Genomic DNA, 18,197 nt, shown 5'->3' with positions numbered 1-18,197 from the left:
GGGAGAAAGAGAGAGCATCCCTCATGATTCTTTTAACCAAATGTTGGACATTATAGAAAAAAAATTATAGGGGCTGTGAATGAATTATCTTCCTCCAAAGAGGATCAAGTTGTCATTTGGCTAGGAGATACCAGCAAATCACCTTAACAGATACATTGGGGCTTGGTTTTAGGCTTTGTTCTTATTCCTTACTCCTAAAGCACGATTCTTTGGGGATCTCAACTGAAAACTTCGGAGGTTGCCTAACTTCCTCCATCCTAGTAGGACTCAGATGCGATCCTGTCCCTCAGCACCAAAAAACGACCATAGTCTCTGCTAATCTTATTTAGCCTCCCAGCTGCTATTTTGTATTGGGTTTCTAAGGTCTCACTGTATACACGTATAGCTTAGGACTTGGCCAATGTTTTAGGGGATTTATAAGCAGATTGTTGGACTCCTCTGCTGTTCTCTTTTTTCTGGAACCATGTCCCTCAAGGCCTAGCTGTTTTGTCAGCCTCAAACTCTGACCTGTCTTCTTAGCTGATAAGAGTGCCACTTGTACCTTATTCCTTGTGCCTGATTTGGAAAACACCTTTACTTACAACCTGTATTTGTATTATAGCCATTCTAGTGGATATGAAGTGATTTGGGACTGTGCTTTTGATAGCATATTGTCATATTTAAGAAATCATGCACATGTTTCTCGAAACTAACCTCTAGTTACATTGTGGTATATTAATTACTAAATAAGTAAGAGGTAGTCCATCATTGATAGCTACAGAGGGATAAATCTTATAGAGCAGTGTTCTACAAGCTATAACGTGCATACAAATCACCTTGGATTCTTATCAAATTCTGAGTTTGCAGATCTGGGGCAGGGACTAAAGACTTCATGTCCACCAAGCTTCCTGGTAATGTTGATGTTACTGATTAGGGAAGAATACTTTGAGCAGCAAGACTCTAGATTACTATTGGGAGGAAGAGACTTACATTTGTTTTCTTTCTTTCTTTCTTTCTTTTTGAGACAGAGTCTCACTATGTTGCCCTGGGTAGAGTGCTGTGGCATCATAGCTCAGAGCAACCTCAAACTCTTGGGCTTAAGCAATTCTCTTGCCTCAGCCTCCCAACTAGCTGGTACTACAGGCATCCACTACAACGGCCAGCTATTTTTTGGTTGTACTTGTCCTTGTTGTTTGGCAGGCCCGGCTGCTTTGTATGTGGCCGGCACCCTAGCTGCTGAGCTATAAGCACCAAGCCCTTATTTTTCAATTAATTTCTTAAATTGACTCCAGGACTTACTTTAAAAAATTCATTGAAATTTAAAAAGCATTATAAACATAAAATAAAAAAAAAGAAAGAAATTTAAAAAGCATTCACCTATGTTCTTTCTTTTTGGAGTGAAAAGCTATCAGAAAGGAGAAAAATAGTAGCTTTTAAAAATGTTTCTCATTTTTGTCCATTAAACAGCTGAAATAGGCAGGGCATGGTGTAAAAGCACTGGTCTGGGAGTTGTATAATCCAGGGCCTACTCTTTACCACTGCCTAAACTTGCAAGTTTGACAAATTACCTTTTGGAGCCACAGTTTGCCCATCTGCAAGGACTGATTTGGACTAGTGATCTTCCCAGTTTTAAAAGTTTGATATTAGCCAGGCGCCAAGGCTGATGTCTATAATCCTAACACTGTGGGAGGCTGAGGTGGGGGATTGCTTGTGCTCATAAGTTCAAGACCAGCCTGAGACTCTATCTCAAAAAAAATAAATAAAATAAAAGTTTATGAATAAATATTTAGTTAATTATCATTACAGCTTTATTAAAAGAATTCACTGACAGCTTCATTTTTAAATGAGGATAAACTTAAAAGGTAGCTAAACCACATGTGTGAGTTGCAAAAACTAAGGAAAAATTTCAATCCAGGTTTTTGGTTTTCTAAAATAACATATTGTATGGCCCAGTATAGCTATAGATTTTTATTTCTGCTACCAAAAATGGTTAAACACACAGCAGTTATACACACAGAATAGAATTATATTCTATAATTATGTAAGCCAGCAGTCCCCAGTCTTTTTGACACCAGGAACTGGTTTCACGCAAGATAATTTTTCCACCGGGGTGGGAGGTAAGGAGGGTGGAAGATAACAGGAGGCGGAGCTTAGGCAGTGATGCAAGTGATGGAGAGAGGCCATAAATACAGATGAAGCTTTGCTTGCTCACTGGTCACTCACCTCCTGCTGTGCAGCTTGGTTTCTAACACGCCATGGACTGGTACCATTCTGTAGCCCAAGTGTTGGGGACCACAGATAGAAGCCACATTCATGCCAACCATCTTTGAAAATGAGCTGCTCAGGGCGGCGCCTGTGGCTCAGTGAGTAGGGTGCCGGTTCCATATGCCGGAGGTGGCGGGTTCAAACCCAGCCCCGGCCAAAAAAAAAAAGAAAATGAGCTGCTATAGGTTTTGCCACAGAAGGAACATTTACTGCTATAAAATGTCTATTACATGTAAGCCTGAAAAACTTACAAGCCTAAGTTTTCTGTTTATACAATATTGTTTCATTTTGCTATAGGGAAATCCGAGACTATAAGCCTTTTAGCTCAGTTGTTACAGCTTGGTCTTCATAGGCCCTCTTTAGTCATGTATTAATGATGATGTTGATGCCCATCAACATCACTGAAGATAAATGCTGTTAAATTACCCTGGACTATACCTACTTCAGCAATGACAGTATGGTAATAGAATAGAAATAGAATCTGATTCCTTTCCTCATGGTGGGTTTTCAGTGTTTCTTCAATTAAATTTACGCTTATTAAGTTAGAGAAAGACTTTCTTTTTCTAGAGAGCATTAGGTTCTTGAAAGTGAAGAGTTTTATTTATTACGATAGGAAAAATATTTGTGTTTGTATATAAGGAAACAAAAAAGATTTAATTCTTGGTATACTATAAGTATTTCATGCTTTTGCTCCATTTTCTCCCTTCCGTAGCAACCAAACTCAGAGGATTCTTCAGATTCTTCTACACTGCCCAAATTGGAAGAATTCTGCATCTCTGTAATCCAGTCGCAGCAGTCAACAGAAGGGGGCCAGTTTGAACCTAACAACATTCAGACTCAGCTGAGTCAAATTCAGCTATCCACAGCAGTCCTTGATTCCACTCCTGCAGTAGTTGATTCCCCCCAAAAACAATCTGGTTCAGGTAGGTTTATGTGTACTTGTGCGTGCTCATAACTGACAAATATGATGGTTTGCTATGTTGCTAAAACCTTCATTTTCTCTTTCAGAACATACCTTGAAAGATTGCTGACCTTAGCATTTGTCTTAAGTCCTCATCTTATGTTTGGGCTCAAGTATTCTATTTAACTGTGCTCTTTTTTTCTCTGCAATTGATTGGGGGGGGGCAGGGAGCAGTTCACTTTTTTATAGTGTAAAACTTGCCAGTTCTCACGTATAGAGTTGAGTTTTACAAATGTGCATGGTCTTGTAACCACTACCACAATCATTATATAGAACATTTTTATCAGCCTAAGAAGTGTCCTTAAAAAAAAAAAAAAAAAAAAGAAGTGTCCTTGTGCCCCTTTGAGATCAATGCCTTTGCTTACTTGCTGGCTTCCAGAAAGTGTCTTTCCCTTTTCTAGAATTTCATATAAATAGAAACATATAACATGTAGTTTTAATGTCTGGCTTCCTTCACTTAAATTATTTTAGAGTTTTATTCATGTTGTTGCTAGTATCAAAAATTTGTTCCTATTTATTGTTGAATAGTAGTCAGTTGTATGGCTACATAGTATACCACAATTTACCTGTTCATCAGTTAATGGACATCTGGTTTGTTTCCAGATTTGGGCCATTATAACTAAAGCTTCTATTTTTTTTTTTATTGTTGGGGATTCTTTGAGGCTACAAAGATCCAGGTTACACTAATTGCATTTTTCAGGCAAAGTCCCTCTTACAAATGTGTTCCTCCCCCAAGAGGTATGCCAAACACCATGACCTCCACCCCCTCCCTACTTCCTTCTCCCCACTCCCCCATTTCGCTACCCCCCACCAAGTACTAGGTCATCAATTGTCCTCATATCAAAATTGAGTACACTGGATTCTTGCCTCTCCATTCTTGTGATGCTTTACTAAGAAGAATGTGTTCTACCTCCATCCAAGTTAGTACAAAAGATGTATAGTCTCCATCTTTTTTAGTGGCTGAATAATATTCTATGTTATACATATACCAGAGGTTGTTAATACATTCCTGGATTGGTGGGCATCTAGGTTGTTTCCACATTTTGGCAATTGTAAATTGGGCTGCGATAAACCATCTAGGCCAAATGTCCTTATGATAAAAGGATTTTTTTCCTTCTGGGTAGATGCCCAGTAATAGGATGAAATGAAAGGTCTAGTTTGAGTTCCTTGAGGATTCTCCATACTTCCTTCCAAAAAGGTTGTATTAGTTTGCAGTCCCACCAGCAGCGGAAAAGTGTTCCCAACTTCATTTATTCAAGAGCTCTTCTGGAGGATCTCTGCTTGACCACTTCAAGGATTAAAGCTTCTAGTAATATGAACATTTGTACATTGTCCTCATATCAAAATTGACACATTTGCACTTTGTGTAGACTTGCTTTTATTTCTGTTCAATATATATAAAGGAATGGATTTGCTGGGTTATATGGTAACTGCATGTTTAACTTTAAGAAACTGCCAAAATGTTTTCCAAAGGGGCTGTACCATTTTGCATTCTCACTAGCAAGGTATAAAAGTTGGATTTGCTCCACATCCTTGCCAACAGATGGCAGATTTTAATTTTGCCAATCTAGTGGGCATGTAGTGGTATATTTATTGTAGTTTTGGTTTTTTTTTTTTTTGTAGAGACAGAGTCTCACTGTACTGCCCTCAGGTAGAGTGCCGTGGTGTCACACAGCTCACAGCAACCTCCAACTCTTGGGCTTACGCGATTCTCTTGCCTCAGCCTCCCGAGCAGCTGGGACTACAGGCGCCCGCCACAACGCCCGGCTATTTTTCTGTTGCAGTTTGGCCGGGGCTGGGTCCGAACCCGCCACCCTCGGCATATGGGGCCGGCGCCCTACTCACTGAGCCACAGGCACCGCCCTATTTATTGTAGTTTTAATTGGCATTTTCCTGCTTACCGTGATATTCTTTTTTCGTATGCCTCTTTGCTATTCATGCATCTTCTTTAGTTAAATGCCTATTTAAGTATTTGTTTAGTTTTTGAATTGGGTAATCTTCTTACCCAAGTTCTTTATTCTGGATACAAATCCTTTGTCGTGTGTATATGTGTGTGTGTGTCTGTGTATGTAAATATCTGACATATAGTTCTTCCAGTCTGTGGCCTGCCTTTTCATTTAACTATCTTTGGAAGAGCAAAAGTTTTCATTTTAATTCAAGTCCAATTCAGTGAATTTTTTTCTTTATAATTTGAACTTTTTCCTATTTAGACATCTTTAACCCAAGTAACTTAAGATTTTTCGTCTGCATTTTCTAATAAAAGTTTTATAGTTTCAGCTTTTACATTTAGGTCAGTAATCCAATTCAAGTTAATTTGTATATATGGTTATAATATGAGGATTTATGTTTATTTTGCTTATGTTGGAATATCTGGCACCGTTTGTTGAAAAGACTCTCTCTACTAAATCGCCTTGATAGCTTTGTCAAAAGTATGCAGGCTATATATGTCAGGATCTGATTCTAGACTTTGATCTATATGTCTGTCTTTATACTACTGTCTTCATCATCTTGGCTTTATAACAACTCTTGAAATCATGTAGTGTTAGTCCTCCAGCTTTATTTTTCTCAAATTATTTTAGCTATTCTAGGTCCCTTGATTTTCACATAAAATTTAAAATTAGTTTGCCAGTGTCTACACAAAGCCTGATAGGATTTTAATTGGAATTGTGTTTTTTAGTCTATAGATCAATTTGAGGAGAATTTAACATCTTAAGAATATTAAGTCTGTAAGCATACTGTATTTAAACATTGACGTCTTCTTTAATTTCTAGCAACAATATTTTAGTTTTCTAGATATAGGTGTTACTCATCTTTTGTTAAATTTAGCCCTAAGTACTTATTATTTTTATACTATTGTATAAGTGGCATTTTTATTTCAGTTTTTGATTATTGCTGGTATAGAGAAATACAGTTGATTTTTATGTTTTACCATGATATTCTATAAGCTTAATAAACTCACTTGTATGTTCTATTACCTCTTGTGTAGCATCTTTGGGATTTTCTGTGTAGACAGTCATTTGTGGGGGGCAGAAATCAGTTTATTACTTATAAAATCATTTGCCTTTTTTTTTTTTTTTTTGAGACAGAGTCTTGCTTTGTCACCCTTGGTAGAGTGCCCTGGCATCCAGCTCATAGCAGCCTCAAACTTTTGGACTCAAGCAGTTATCTTGCCTCAGCCTCCCAAGTAGCTGGTACTACACCCGCCTGCCACAACGCCCGACTATTTTTATTTATTTTATTTATTTATTATTTATTTTATTTTATTTATTTATTTATTTATTTTGCAGTTTTTGGCTGGGGTCAGGTTTGAACCCGCCACCACTCGTTTATGGGGCCAGTGCCCTACTCCTTTGAGTCACAGGTGCCATCCCGGGCCATGTTTAGAGACAGGATCTTGCTCTTGCTCAGGCTTTCTCAAACCCGTGAGCTCAGGCAAGCCACCTGACTCGGTTTCCCTGAGTGCTGGGATTATAGACGTAAGCCACCACACCCAGCATTTGCCTTTTGTATTTTGCTTACTCTGGTTAGGACCTCCAATATAAAGTTGAGAAGAAGAGGTGAGAGTAACATTCTTGCCTAGTTATAATTTCATAGGTAAACGTCTAGTCTTTCATGAATAAAGTATCATGATAGCTGTACTTTTTGTATTTGGCCTGGTTAGGTTGAGTAAGTTCAGGTTTATTCCTAGATTTCTGATACTTTTTATCATGAATGAGTGTTGAATCTTATCAAATGCTTTTTATTCATCTAGTGAGATGATTATGCTGTTGTTAAATAGTGTGTTTACAAGGTGAATTCCATTGATTTTCAAATGTTAAACCAACCTTGTAATCTGGGATAATGCTGCCTTTCTTTGTTTTCTTTTCTTTTCTTTTTTCCTTTTCTTTTTTTTTTTTTTTTTTTTTTTTGAGGCAGTCTCACTTTGTTGCCCCTGTAGCATCATAGCTCACAGCAACGTCAAACTCTTGGGCTCAAGTGGTCCCCTTGCCACAGTCTCCCAAGTAGCTGGGACTACAGGTACCTGCCACAACACCCGGCTATTTTTAGAGGTGAGATCTCACTCTGGCTCAGGGCTGGTCTCAAAGCTGTGAGCTCAGGCAATCCACTTGCCTTGGGTTCCCAGAATGCTAGGATTATAGGCATAAGCCACCTGCCTGGGATAATGCCTTCTTGATCATGGTGGGACTATCCACTTTATATAATGCTAGTATAGTACTATATAATGTTGAAACCTGGTTAAGGATTTTTTTGTTTGTTTGTTTTTGCATTGTTAGTGTGTTTTATTTTGCCATTCTGGTGAGTGTGAATAGTGGTGGTTATTTTTATATATATATATATATTTTTTTTTTTTTTTTTTTTTTTTTTTTTTTGCAGTTTTGTCTGGGGCTGGGTTTGAACCAGCCACCTCCGGCATATGGGGCCGGCGCCCCACTCCATTGAGCCACAGGCGCCACCCAGGTTGTTTATATTTCATTGTGGTTAAAAAAAAAAAAAACAAAATTTATCAAATTAACTTTTTAAGTACAGTTAAGTAGTGTTTAAGTATATTCATGTTGTTGTGAAAAAGATCTCCACAGAGTATTTTTATTAAGCAAAATTAAAACTCTATACTCATTAAACAACAACTCTCTTTCCTCAGTCCCTCTTCCCCCAACCCCTGGTAATCATCATGTTTCTATTTCTATGAATTTAACTTTAGACACTTCAGATAAGTGGAATCATACAGTATCAGCTGTTTTAAAAATACTATTTACTATTTATAAGAGTCTTGTTCTGTCACCCAGGCAAAAGTGCAGTGGTGTGATCATAGTTCCCTGAAACCTTAAACTCCTTGGCTCAAACAATCCTCCTGCCTCAGCCTCCTGAGTAGCTAGGACTACAGGTGTACCACTCTACCTGACTAATTTTTTTATTCTTAGTAGATGGGGGGGTCTCACTCTTGCCCAGGCTGGTATCATATTCCTGGCCTGTCTTAGCTTCCTGCCTTAACTTCCCGAAGTTCTGGGATTATAAGCATAAACCATTACACCTGGCCCTCTATACTTCTCTCTTATTTCACTCAGCATAATGTCCTCAAGGTTCATCCATGTTGTAGTATGTGACAGCATTTTCTTCTTTTATATGTCTGAATAGAATACAAATGCCTACATACAGTAACTAAGAAAATGTCATGAAGGCTACGTTGAACAGTTTGATGAGAATATTTCAGATTGTATATGAAACTGCACATTGTACCCCTTGATTGCACTAATGTACACAGCTATGATTTAACAATAAAAATAAAAAATAAATAAAAATAAGTCTGAATAGTATTCCACTGTGTATATATGCACCACATTTTGTTTATCCATAGTCTGTTAATGAGCATTTGGGTTGCTTCCACCTCTTGGCTATTGTGAATAGTACTGCTATAAACATGGGTGTGCAAATACCTCTTCAGGAGCCTGTTTCCAGTTATTTTGGTTATAAGTGGGACTGTCATATCACAGTTCTATTTTTAACTTTTTGAGAAACCACCATACCTTTTTCATAGTGATTATAATCACACCAGCAGTGCACAAGAGTTCCATTTCAGAGTGGTAGTTTTTTTTTTTTAATTAATTAATTAATTAATTTATTTTTTTATTTTTGCAGTTTTTGGCCAGGGCAGGGTTTGAACCCATCACCTCCAGTATATGGGGCCTGCGCCCTATTCCTTTCAGCCACAGGCACCGCCCCGGAGTAGTAGTTTTGTGTCATGCACTTATTTGATAACTTATATTGAGTATTTGTTACATGTTTCTTATTCATTTAGATCTCCATTTATATAAGGTGTCTGTTGTCATTTTTTGGTCTTTTGTCATTTTTTCTTATAGCTTGTCTGGAAGAGTTTTTTATACATTCTAGATAAGAACTCTTAGGTTGTATTTGTTCCAAACATCTTCTCCTACTCTGTGGTTTCTTGACTTGAGATCACCAGGCTTTCCATTGGCCTTGTGGGGAGGAGCCAGAAGGCTGGGTGGTCCTTCCCCAGTGGACTCCCATCTTCCTCATCTCCAGTCTCTTCCTGCTCAGACAGCAGGGGCTGCTGTGCTGGTTCTGCTTCTTCTGTTTCAGCATCATGGCTGCATTAATCCTGGTTAAGGATTTTTACGTCTGTATCCATGAGGGATATTTGTCTATGGTTTTCTTACAATGTCTCTGATTTTGGTATCCAGAGAATGCCCATAGAATGATTTGGGAAGTGTTCCCTCCTCCTGTATTTTCTGGAAGAATTTGTGTGGAATTTATATTATTTCTTCTTGAAATGTTGAGTAAAATTCAACAATGAGGACCTCTGGGACTCAAGAGTTTTCTTTATAGGAAGGTTTTTTAGCTAATGTGTTTGATAAATAGAAGGTTATATGTTATTAATTTTGTTTTGAGCGAACTTTGGTAGTTTTCTCTTTCAGATAATTTATCAATTTCATCTAAGCTATAAAATTTATTAGCATAAATTATATTATTCCTTTATTTTAATATCTGTAGATACTGGTAGTTTGTGCCATCATTCCCCACCACCCCCCGCCCAATCTCAATGTGCTAGAAGTTTATCATATCAATTTTGTTGATCTCAAAAAACACCTTTTCATTCCATTAATTTTTCTGGTTTTGTGTGTGTGTGTTCTATTTCATTGGTTTCTATACGTTTTTTTCCAATTACTTTGGGCTTAATTTTCTCCTCTTTTTCAATCCTTTTAAATTTTTTGACACTTAACTATAGCTGAGAATATTGTCTATCTTAATGAAAAGTATGTATGGACCTTTTTTTGCTAATCAGATGTCATTAATGTTTGTGTATTTAATGTGTGGCCCAAGACAATTCTTATTCATTCTAGATCTGTGAAATATGATGTTGGTATTCTGATGGGGAATTTGTGTTGGTATTTTTGATGGCATTTTTGTGTTGAATATGTAAATTACTTTGGACAATAGGGATATTTTAACAATGTTGATTGTACTTATCCATGAATATAGCATGTCTTTCCATTTTTTGTATCTATAGTTGGCTTGATTGCTTTTCCTCCCTCCCTTCCTCCCTTTTTGTCTGTCTTTGCAGGGCAGGGGTAAGGGGAATGCAATTACATTTCCCAAAATTATTTTTTTTCTTTCAATGTTTCTTTTAGGTTTAATTAGGGTGGAAAAGACTTTAGTCCAGATAAAATTTGGTACCACCATTTAGGCAATATCCTTCTGAGGTTATCAATGGGACTGGATGCCACATGTGTTAGGATGTCTTTTCCATTATGGCTTATATGAATACAAACTGTTTTACCCCAGTGTAAGTTCTAATGATTATTCTGCCTGCTCCTGTCAGGTGGTTTTTTCCCTCGTCTTGGTAGTTTATTCACACAGAAGCCAGATCACTCTTCTCCTGTACAAGGAGAACTCTATACAGATCCCTAGCTTCCTTTCTCGCTGTAGCTGCCTCCTCTCTACTACTTTATAACCACAGATTCTAGACCCCTTACCTCCCTGAATTCTGAGCTGTCTTTTCTCAACTCAGTAGACCTCCTTGCTCAGTTTAGATCCCTCCTCCTCCTATCGCAGCCTAAAAGTTCTTTCCAGGCAGTGAGCTAATTAGCACTTACCGTTTCTCTTCTCACAAGAGTCACTGTCCTGTGATGCTTATTCCGTGTCTGAAGGCTGTTGTTTCATATATCTTGTCCAGGTTTCTTAAGGCAAGGGAGTCTGATCCCTATTGAACAACATCATAGCTGAAGGAAATTTTGGTACTCTTTTAGATTCTTTGGTCATGTGATTCTTCTTTCATCTATCTATACCTTTTAAAGTCTAAGCTCACCCAAGGCTTCCTATAAAATCACATTTTTAATTACAAATCACCTCTTTTCCTCTCTAGTGGGTATTAATTATAGTTTTATAATCAGAATTTCACTTTTTAGAATACCCCGTCAAATTCTCCTGGAATATATTTCCTCATACCTGTTGTATGGAACGTGTACCACATGCTGCTGTGCCAGATGGTAACCATGCAAAGATGAAGAAAATGTTGGGCTGTGCCTACTTTTTCTCAGATTTTTTGAAATCTGTGTTTTTAAGCTCTAGACAGCGTTATTCAAAATGTAGTCAGCATACTGGTTCCAATCTGTGCCCACACAATAAGGAGCTTGGGCCTCAAATGTTAAATCAGCTACATTGCAAAGCACATTGTTGAAGGAAGTAGTGTATTGGCTAAGTCAACATAGCTCCCTCTCATTGTAGGCAAATAGTAAGCAGGGCATAGACCAGCTACTTTGGATAACACTGGTCTGGAGTGCTCACTGTAAGAGAATGCTTAGCATCCCCTTTCTTATCTATTGGGAACACTGGAGCATTGAAGTTCCAGCAATTTCATTTAATTAAAGGGTTATTTCTTCTTAGTTAAAACTAATTCCTGGCAGCGCCTTTCTTAGCAACCACAATCTTGGACAGCTTTGTTTTTACACTGGCACAGACTCGGAATTGGAACCACTCAGGCAATAGAGCAGTGGTTCTCAACCTTCCTAATGCCGCGGTGCTTCAATACAGTTCCTGTGGGTCGCGACCCTCAGGTTGAGAACCACTGCAATGGAAAATGCCTATGGCCTGTAGTCCCAGCTACTCGGGAGGCCGAGGCAAGAGAATCACGTAAGCCCAAGAGTTAGAGGTTGCTGTGAGCCATGTGACGCCACGGCACTCTACCCGAGGTCGGTACAGTGAGACTCTGTCTCTACAAAAAAAAAAAAAAAGAAAAGAAAATGCCTATGGGACACTATTTTGCTCAGTACCAGAAAGAAGTGGGAGAGTTTATGGGCTTTTCTTTGGGATTTCTGTTGTATCCAATTTATTTTTATGACATTACTAGAAATAAATCATACCTTTATTTTTCATAGGTTTATTTTTGCCCTCTTTCTTACCCTCATCCTGGGAATTTATTTTATCTCAATACATGATTCCTTCCCCATTTCCTTTCCATTTTTGTCTAGTTCGAGTCTCATTCTCTGATGGACTGTTGGTAATTGTCATCACCTAACACAAAATGATGATATTACTGGTAGGTATTAAGAACCACTATGGAAGAGAGAAGGCAGTGAGTATATGAGCCCCTTGAAAAGACTCTTTGTATCTTTTCTTTTTCAGTGGAAAGCTCTCCAAGGAGCCTAAAGAATGAAGATTTTTCTAGTAGCCATGCTGTTACAGTGTTCAAAGACAAGAGTCAAGGAGCCATGGACCAGCTCTCTTTGATCTTATCTTCTGAGCACCAGATTTCTCAGAAGTTCTACATTCCTCGAAGTACAGCCACTGCTGCCTTAGGAGCTGCTGCGCGGTTAGCTATGTCCAGGAGCCTTCTACACTGGTACCCCAGTGTGAAAAGGATGGAAGCATGAGGAAGGGAGAAAAAAATAAACCAACTGCTTAGGGCTTGGTGCTCTCCCAGGCCAAAATAAGGAGGTATCGAACCTAAAATAGATGCTGATAGTTGATCTTTCTGTCTTTCTGTGTGACTATATGTGAGCTTTATTATTATAATAGTTTACTTTGATGTATAAGTATTGATATTTAATGTTAATTTTCATTTTGATGATTTTATTTTATTCTGTATAGTTTTGTTCACCTTTTTTTAATGGAGTAGTTTATAGGAGGTTTTGTTTTTTGTTTCTATAAATGTTTTTCTTGTACTTATCATGACTGATAAATGAAAATTGAAAAACAAATGTTTTGTGATCCATATTTAGTATGTCAAAAATATATTGTCACATCCCTATCTCCAGAAAAAAGGATGTCTGAATCTTAGGGCTGCAGCTTTCTCTATAACTTGAAATCTTTTATATCAGAGCATCATTATTTCTTTAATACTGGGATCAATAAGAAAATTCATACCCTGACACTAGGTCATATAAATACATTTACATTTTTTAAAAATTAAGCTGTTTTCAGTATAGGCAATTTCTAAAACATAGCTGAGCCATCTCTATGGCTGTTACAATTCCCAGGATTCTTAATAAAGCAATAGTTCAATAGTGGCATTGTTTTTTGGTTTGGGGGGGGGTTTTGCAGTTTTTGGCCAGGGCTGGGTTTGAACTCACCATCTCCAGTATATGGGGCCAGTGCCCTACTCCTTTGAGCCACAGGTGCCACCCTATAGTGGCATTGCTTAAGCATTTAGATAACAAGATGTTCTCTAAAGTCAAATTCTGGGAAATATTATATGTCAGCCTGTTGAGCTCATAGTATAAATAAAACATCAGGAGAAAAGACAGGTGAAATTTAAAAATGAGTGATAGTAATTAATTTCTTTGTGCTAAAGTACCAAACTTACACCCAAACTTCAAAAATGATATTATTTTACCCACAGAATTAACCCCCAATACAAAATCATTTCTTAGAAGTAAAATCAGAAACAGGTGTAATTACAAGTGCTGGCATGCTGCATGTAACTAGGTTCTTACCTGTCCAGGTGCTTTTCCATGGCCTTCTGTTCAGGCATTAAGTGGCAGAGCTGGTCTTCTAGTATCCTCTTTTTACAGTAGGGAATGTCTCCTCTTTCCTATTTAATTAGTATAATATCCACTAACGAAGGAAATGGGATGGAAGTACATTTTGAGTATTGTTGGCTGTCTTCTTTAATCATGAAACATAGTTAAATACTGATAATTTTCTATTTAAAAGCCTTAAAGAAAACATATTTAATTTAAAAATCTAGACTCAACTTTAATTGAGAATAATATATTAATTGAGAAAAAAAGACAAAAGTAATCCAGAAACATCACTGATAGCATCTATAAGAATAATAATATGGGGCTCGGCGCCTGTGGCTCAAGCAGCTAAGGCGCCAGCCACATACACCTGAGCTGGTGGGTTTGAATCCAGCCCGGGCCCGCCAAACAACAATGACAGCTGCAACCAAAAAAAAAAATAGCCAGGCGTTGTGGCAGGTGCCTGTAGACCCAGCTACTCGGGAGGCAGAGGCAGGAGAATCGCTTGAGCCCAGGAGTTGGAGGTTGTTGTGATGCCACGACACTCTACCCATGGTGACAGCTTAAAATTCAAATAATAATAATATGGAAACACCACTGATGGGTAGAAAAGGTTTGGGCTTTTGTGATTTTATATCAGACATCTCTACTGGAGAAGATGACAGATGGAGAGTTATATGGAGGGTCAGGGAACCATTAAATATCACCTGATGGTTAAATATCATAATACATATATGATGCTCAACCAATATGAACTGTGGCAGAGCTGTTTTCCATATAACTTTAGGTAATTAACCATAATTTGTTTCTAAAAAAGAAAATTCATTATGAAATGACACCTTGCAGTATTCTTTCTTTAAAGGGCAAGTCTGAGTAATCTATATCCTTTGTAGATGAGCACTTAAACTGGGTTTGAGGCAAGGTAAATCTGTAGAAGCATATGTCGTTAAGTAGAAGGGTTGATGGAAGTACACATTTTAGTAGGCTAAACTGTAACCTTCTCTATGCTAATACCCGAATACCAGGAGGAAGTTTACCAAAGCTGGGTAGCCTTATTGCAAGTTTGATAGTGGGAATAATAATAATAATTTAACATCTTATTTGATTTAGCATGAAAATATGAAAGGCTTATATATTTTGACTTCTTGGCTTTTACTTAGGTAGTCAATCTGTTTACCTAATTTCTCCCCCCCAAAATGGGCTTTCTTTTGTGGTTAACTAAAATATCAGCTCAAAGCTGCGAACAAATTAAACTTGAAAATAAATAAATAAATAGGTTTCTGTAATTGGGCAGGTGCAATATTGAGAAAGAAATGCACAAAAGATAAGTAGATGTTCTGTGGTTTAGGGTTAAATTTTATCATCAAAAGATAGATTGTTTGGCTGGGCTTGGTGGCTCACTCCTGTAATCCTAGCACTCTGGCAGGCTGAGGGGAGAGGATAGCTTGAGATGAGGTGTTCAAGAACAGCCCTAGAAAAGTGACATCTGGTCAGTACTAAAGACACAAAAAATTAGCTGAGCGTGTGGTAGGCACCCATAGTCCTAGCTACTCAGGAGGCTGAGGCAAGAATGTCATTTGAGGCCAAGAGCTGGAGGTGCTGTGAGCTATGACACCACTGTACTCTAGGGTGGGTTATAGAGCAAGACTCATTATCAAAAAAAAAAAAAAAAGCTGACAACTATACTTTAAACAGCTCTGTGAACATTTTTGGTATTAAGGAACTATTACCAGTAACAAAGGTAGTCTAAGAAATGTCGACTGGGACGTGGGAGCCTTAGGTGATGAGGGAAAACACACAGGAAAACCCTGGTGCTACGCTCCGTAGGGAGGGAAGAGAGACTGGCTTTACTAATAGCCACTCAGCTTTCAACTCCAGAGGTTTATCGCCAGTACTACCCCTCTCCCATCCAAAATTACCTCCATGAGATATCAAAAGAGGAGTCATTCTAGCAGCAGGCAGCCTTTTTAACTAGAGATTTCAGTCTACAGTCAGCCTATGTCTAACCTAGAGACTTAGAATAACAGAATATTTATCTATAAAGGGGCCTTAGAAGAGGAGATTTGAAGCCTAGAAAGACTAACTTGCCTACAGTGGTACAGTTTGAATTCTCATAACTGCTGACTCCTAGCTCAATGCCCTTTCCACAGAAAAATACTGGTACTCCATCTTGTGCACTTTAAATGATTTGATGGTAGAAGACATAGATTTGGTAGAGACACCGTTAGGTTGGTAGGTCGAGGGACTGATTTACTGAGATCTCGTTCTTGGATGTGGATAAACTTAAGTAACAGTAGGCCAGTTCTGTAGCCGAAGGACCTACAAAGGGAGTATCACAAGGAATGAGAAACCAACATCTTACAGAGAAATCTTCTTGAAGCTTTCCATTAACATTTATACTATACACGTATAGCAGTGCTTTTCTAACAAATTTTCAATTAACTTTTGTAATTGAATTTCATATATACAGTATCATGGACAACATTCACTGTTTGCCTTATTCATAATTTCACAGGTGTTAATCATTAAGACATTGAAATTATTTCTTTTCCTATAGCCCATTCAAATCCTAACCTTTTCCAAAATGCCAGCCAAGGTACATAGCTGTATCCACTCAATCTGTCTTTGTGTTTTGAACTTAGCCCCATTCCTAACAAGTGCTATTTGTCTCATTTAGTCAGTCTCCAATCCACCAAGTTTTTGCTATTAGGGGCCTACTGGAATCAGAATCCTTTTTAAACACTGTTGTTTTAACCTTGTGACAGAAATCGTTTACCGCCCAGTCAAGGAGTTCCCTAATATTGAGTATCGTAATTGATTTGTTTGCCACTTTTCATGTGAAATTGAGTGTTTAACCACACCTCAAAACTGAATATAGAATTTATTCACAGCTAACTTTTCTCAGTCCTAAACATTTTTTTAGGAAATGCTTTTACTTTCTGTTTAGTGTAAACGTTTATGTTCTGTTAAAATAAATTTTTTAATTTATGGAAAAATGGTTGTAAGAAACAATATTTACTTGATTGTAACTTCTTGGTGCAATTTAGATAATCTGATGAGGAAACCGAATTTATGACTTCATCTCTGCTCTCTAAACTTTTGTTACAGAATTAATGGGAAGTGCCCACACCCTTGTCTCAATGGTTAGAGCGCCAGCCCTGTGCAGCAGGGCGGGCAAGTTTGAACCCAGCAGGGGCTTGCTAAACAAACAAAAAAGAACTAATGGGAAATTGTTGGGATCAGGAAATGACGATTAGCTTTATCTTTGGAGTTTGTAACAGTATTCTGTTTGATTTAAATAGCTATGAAGTGGGGATTTGTTTTGTCAAAAACTTCGAAGTGTTTCTTTGTAATTAGTTTTTGTGGTATTTATGGGAATGAAAATTTCACTTAAACTGTGACACAAAGAACTTGTTGAGTAAAATACAAAATTTATGTAGTTGGAAAACAGATGTGACATGCTTTATTTTTTTTAACTTTTAAAATATGAAGGGAGTAATATGTGGATATCTTGTATAGTGCTTAAGTCAGGGCTTTTGGTGTGCTGGTCACCAGAACAGTGTTCTTGGTACACCAGTAGGTAAGTTTTAGTCCTTACTTCTCCTGCCACCCTCCCCACTTCTTGGTTTCTCACATCCTTTTTATCATTTTGTTTACCCATTATTTACCTCTACTTTTTAGTGACAACATACGGTGTTTGGTTTTCCATTCCTAAGATGCTTCACTTAGGATAATAGTCTCCAATTTCCAATTTGCTGCAAACCACATTGTTTCATTCCTTTATATGGCTGCGTGGTACTCCGTGATATGTGTGTGTGTATCTGATACTTTCTTTGTTCACTCATGAACTAATGGGAACTTAAGCTGTTTCCACATCTTTGCAATTGTGAATTATTCTGCGATAAACATTTGCTGATGTGCTTCTTGACCAAACCAGTTTGGCTTCATTTTTGTCATGACCTCTTTATTTTTAAAGTACTTGACCTTTGTAAACTTCTGCTATTTTGTAGATAAATAATTTTATTCCATGAAATTAGAAATTCATTAATGTTGGAGCCACTTCTTAAATAATTGAAGTAGTTATATTTGGAAGACTTATATTCTATTCTGTATAGCAGTGTGTCCATACCCTTCTAAGCCGTCGTCCAGGTTCTTAAATTCTCCTTTGAGTCTTTTCCACACATGTTATACCAACTCTAATACTGCCCTGGAAATTCAGCACTTCTTCAGCTGCCTCCTTAATTTCTTAATTACATATTCAGAGCCTTTGCTGCAGTTCAACTTTTCTGCTTAGAGCAGATTATTTCTAGGTGGTTCTCAAATTCTAGAACTTTTCTTTAATCTGCCATTCCACTGGACCGTAAGTAGAAGCCAAAGAATAAGTACCAGCAAATTGCTACCTGACAAAAGAATTAATTACTGCCGTGTTATTACTCTGATGGGAACTCTCTTACACCACATCCAACCTTATTTCTTTTCTGCCACACATTGGAAGGATAAGAGTGTCCTGGGCCACA

The 18,197-nt window shown here is 37.7% G+C and overlaps 1 protein-coding gene across 2 annotated transcripts in view; it reads left to right on the top strand.

Moving 5' to 3' along the window:
* TDRD5 (tudor domain containing 5) overlaps window positions 1-12,695 on the top strand; it is an 86,052-nt gene extending 73,357 nt beyond the window's left edge. For both annotated transcript variants that reach the window (XM_053604426.1, XM_053604425.1), the window contains 2 exons: window positions 2,957-3,167; window positions 12,344-12,695. In XM_053604426.1, coding sequence (XP_053460401.1) covers window positions 2,957-3,167; window positions 12,344-12,591 — 459 coding nt within the window. In that variant the 3' untranslated portion in view covers window positions 12,592-12,695. The remainder of the gene's footprint in view (window positions 1-2,956; window positions 3,168-12,343) is intronic.
* The last annotated feature ends 5,502 nt before the right edge of the window (window positions 12,696-18,197 follow it).

This window comes from Nycticebus coucang, chromosome 10, assembly GCF_027406575.1.
Source record: "Nycticebus coucang isolate mNycCou1 chromosome 10, mNycCou1.pri, whole genome shotgun sequence".
NCBI classification, from domain to species: Eukaryota; Metazoa; Chordata; class Mammalia; order Primates; family Lorisidae; genus Nycticebus; species Nycticebus coucang.
This window is presented reverse-complemented; position numbering and strand designations above follow the sequence as displayed.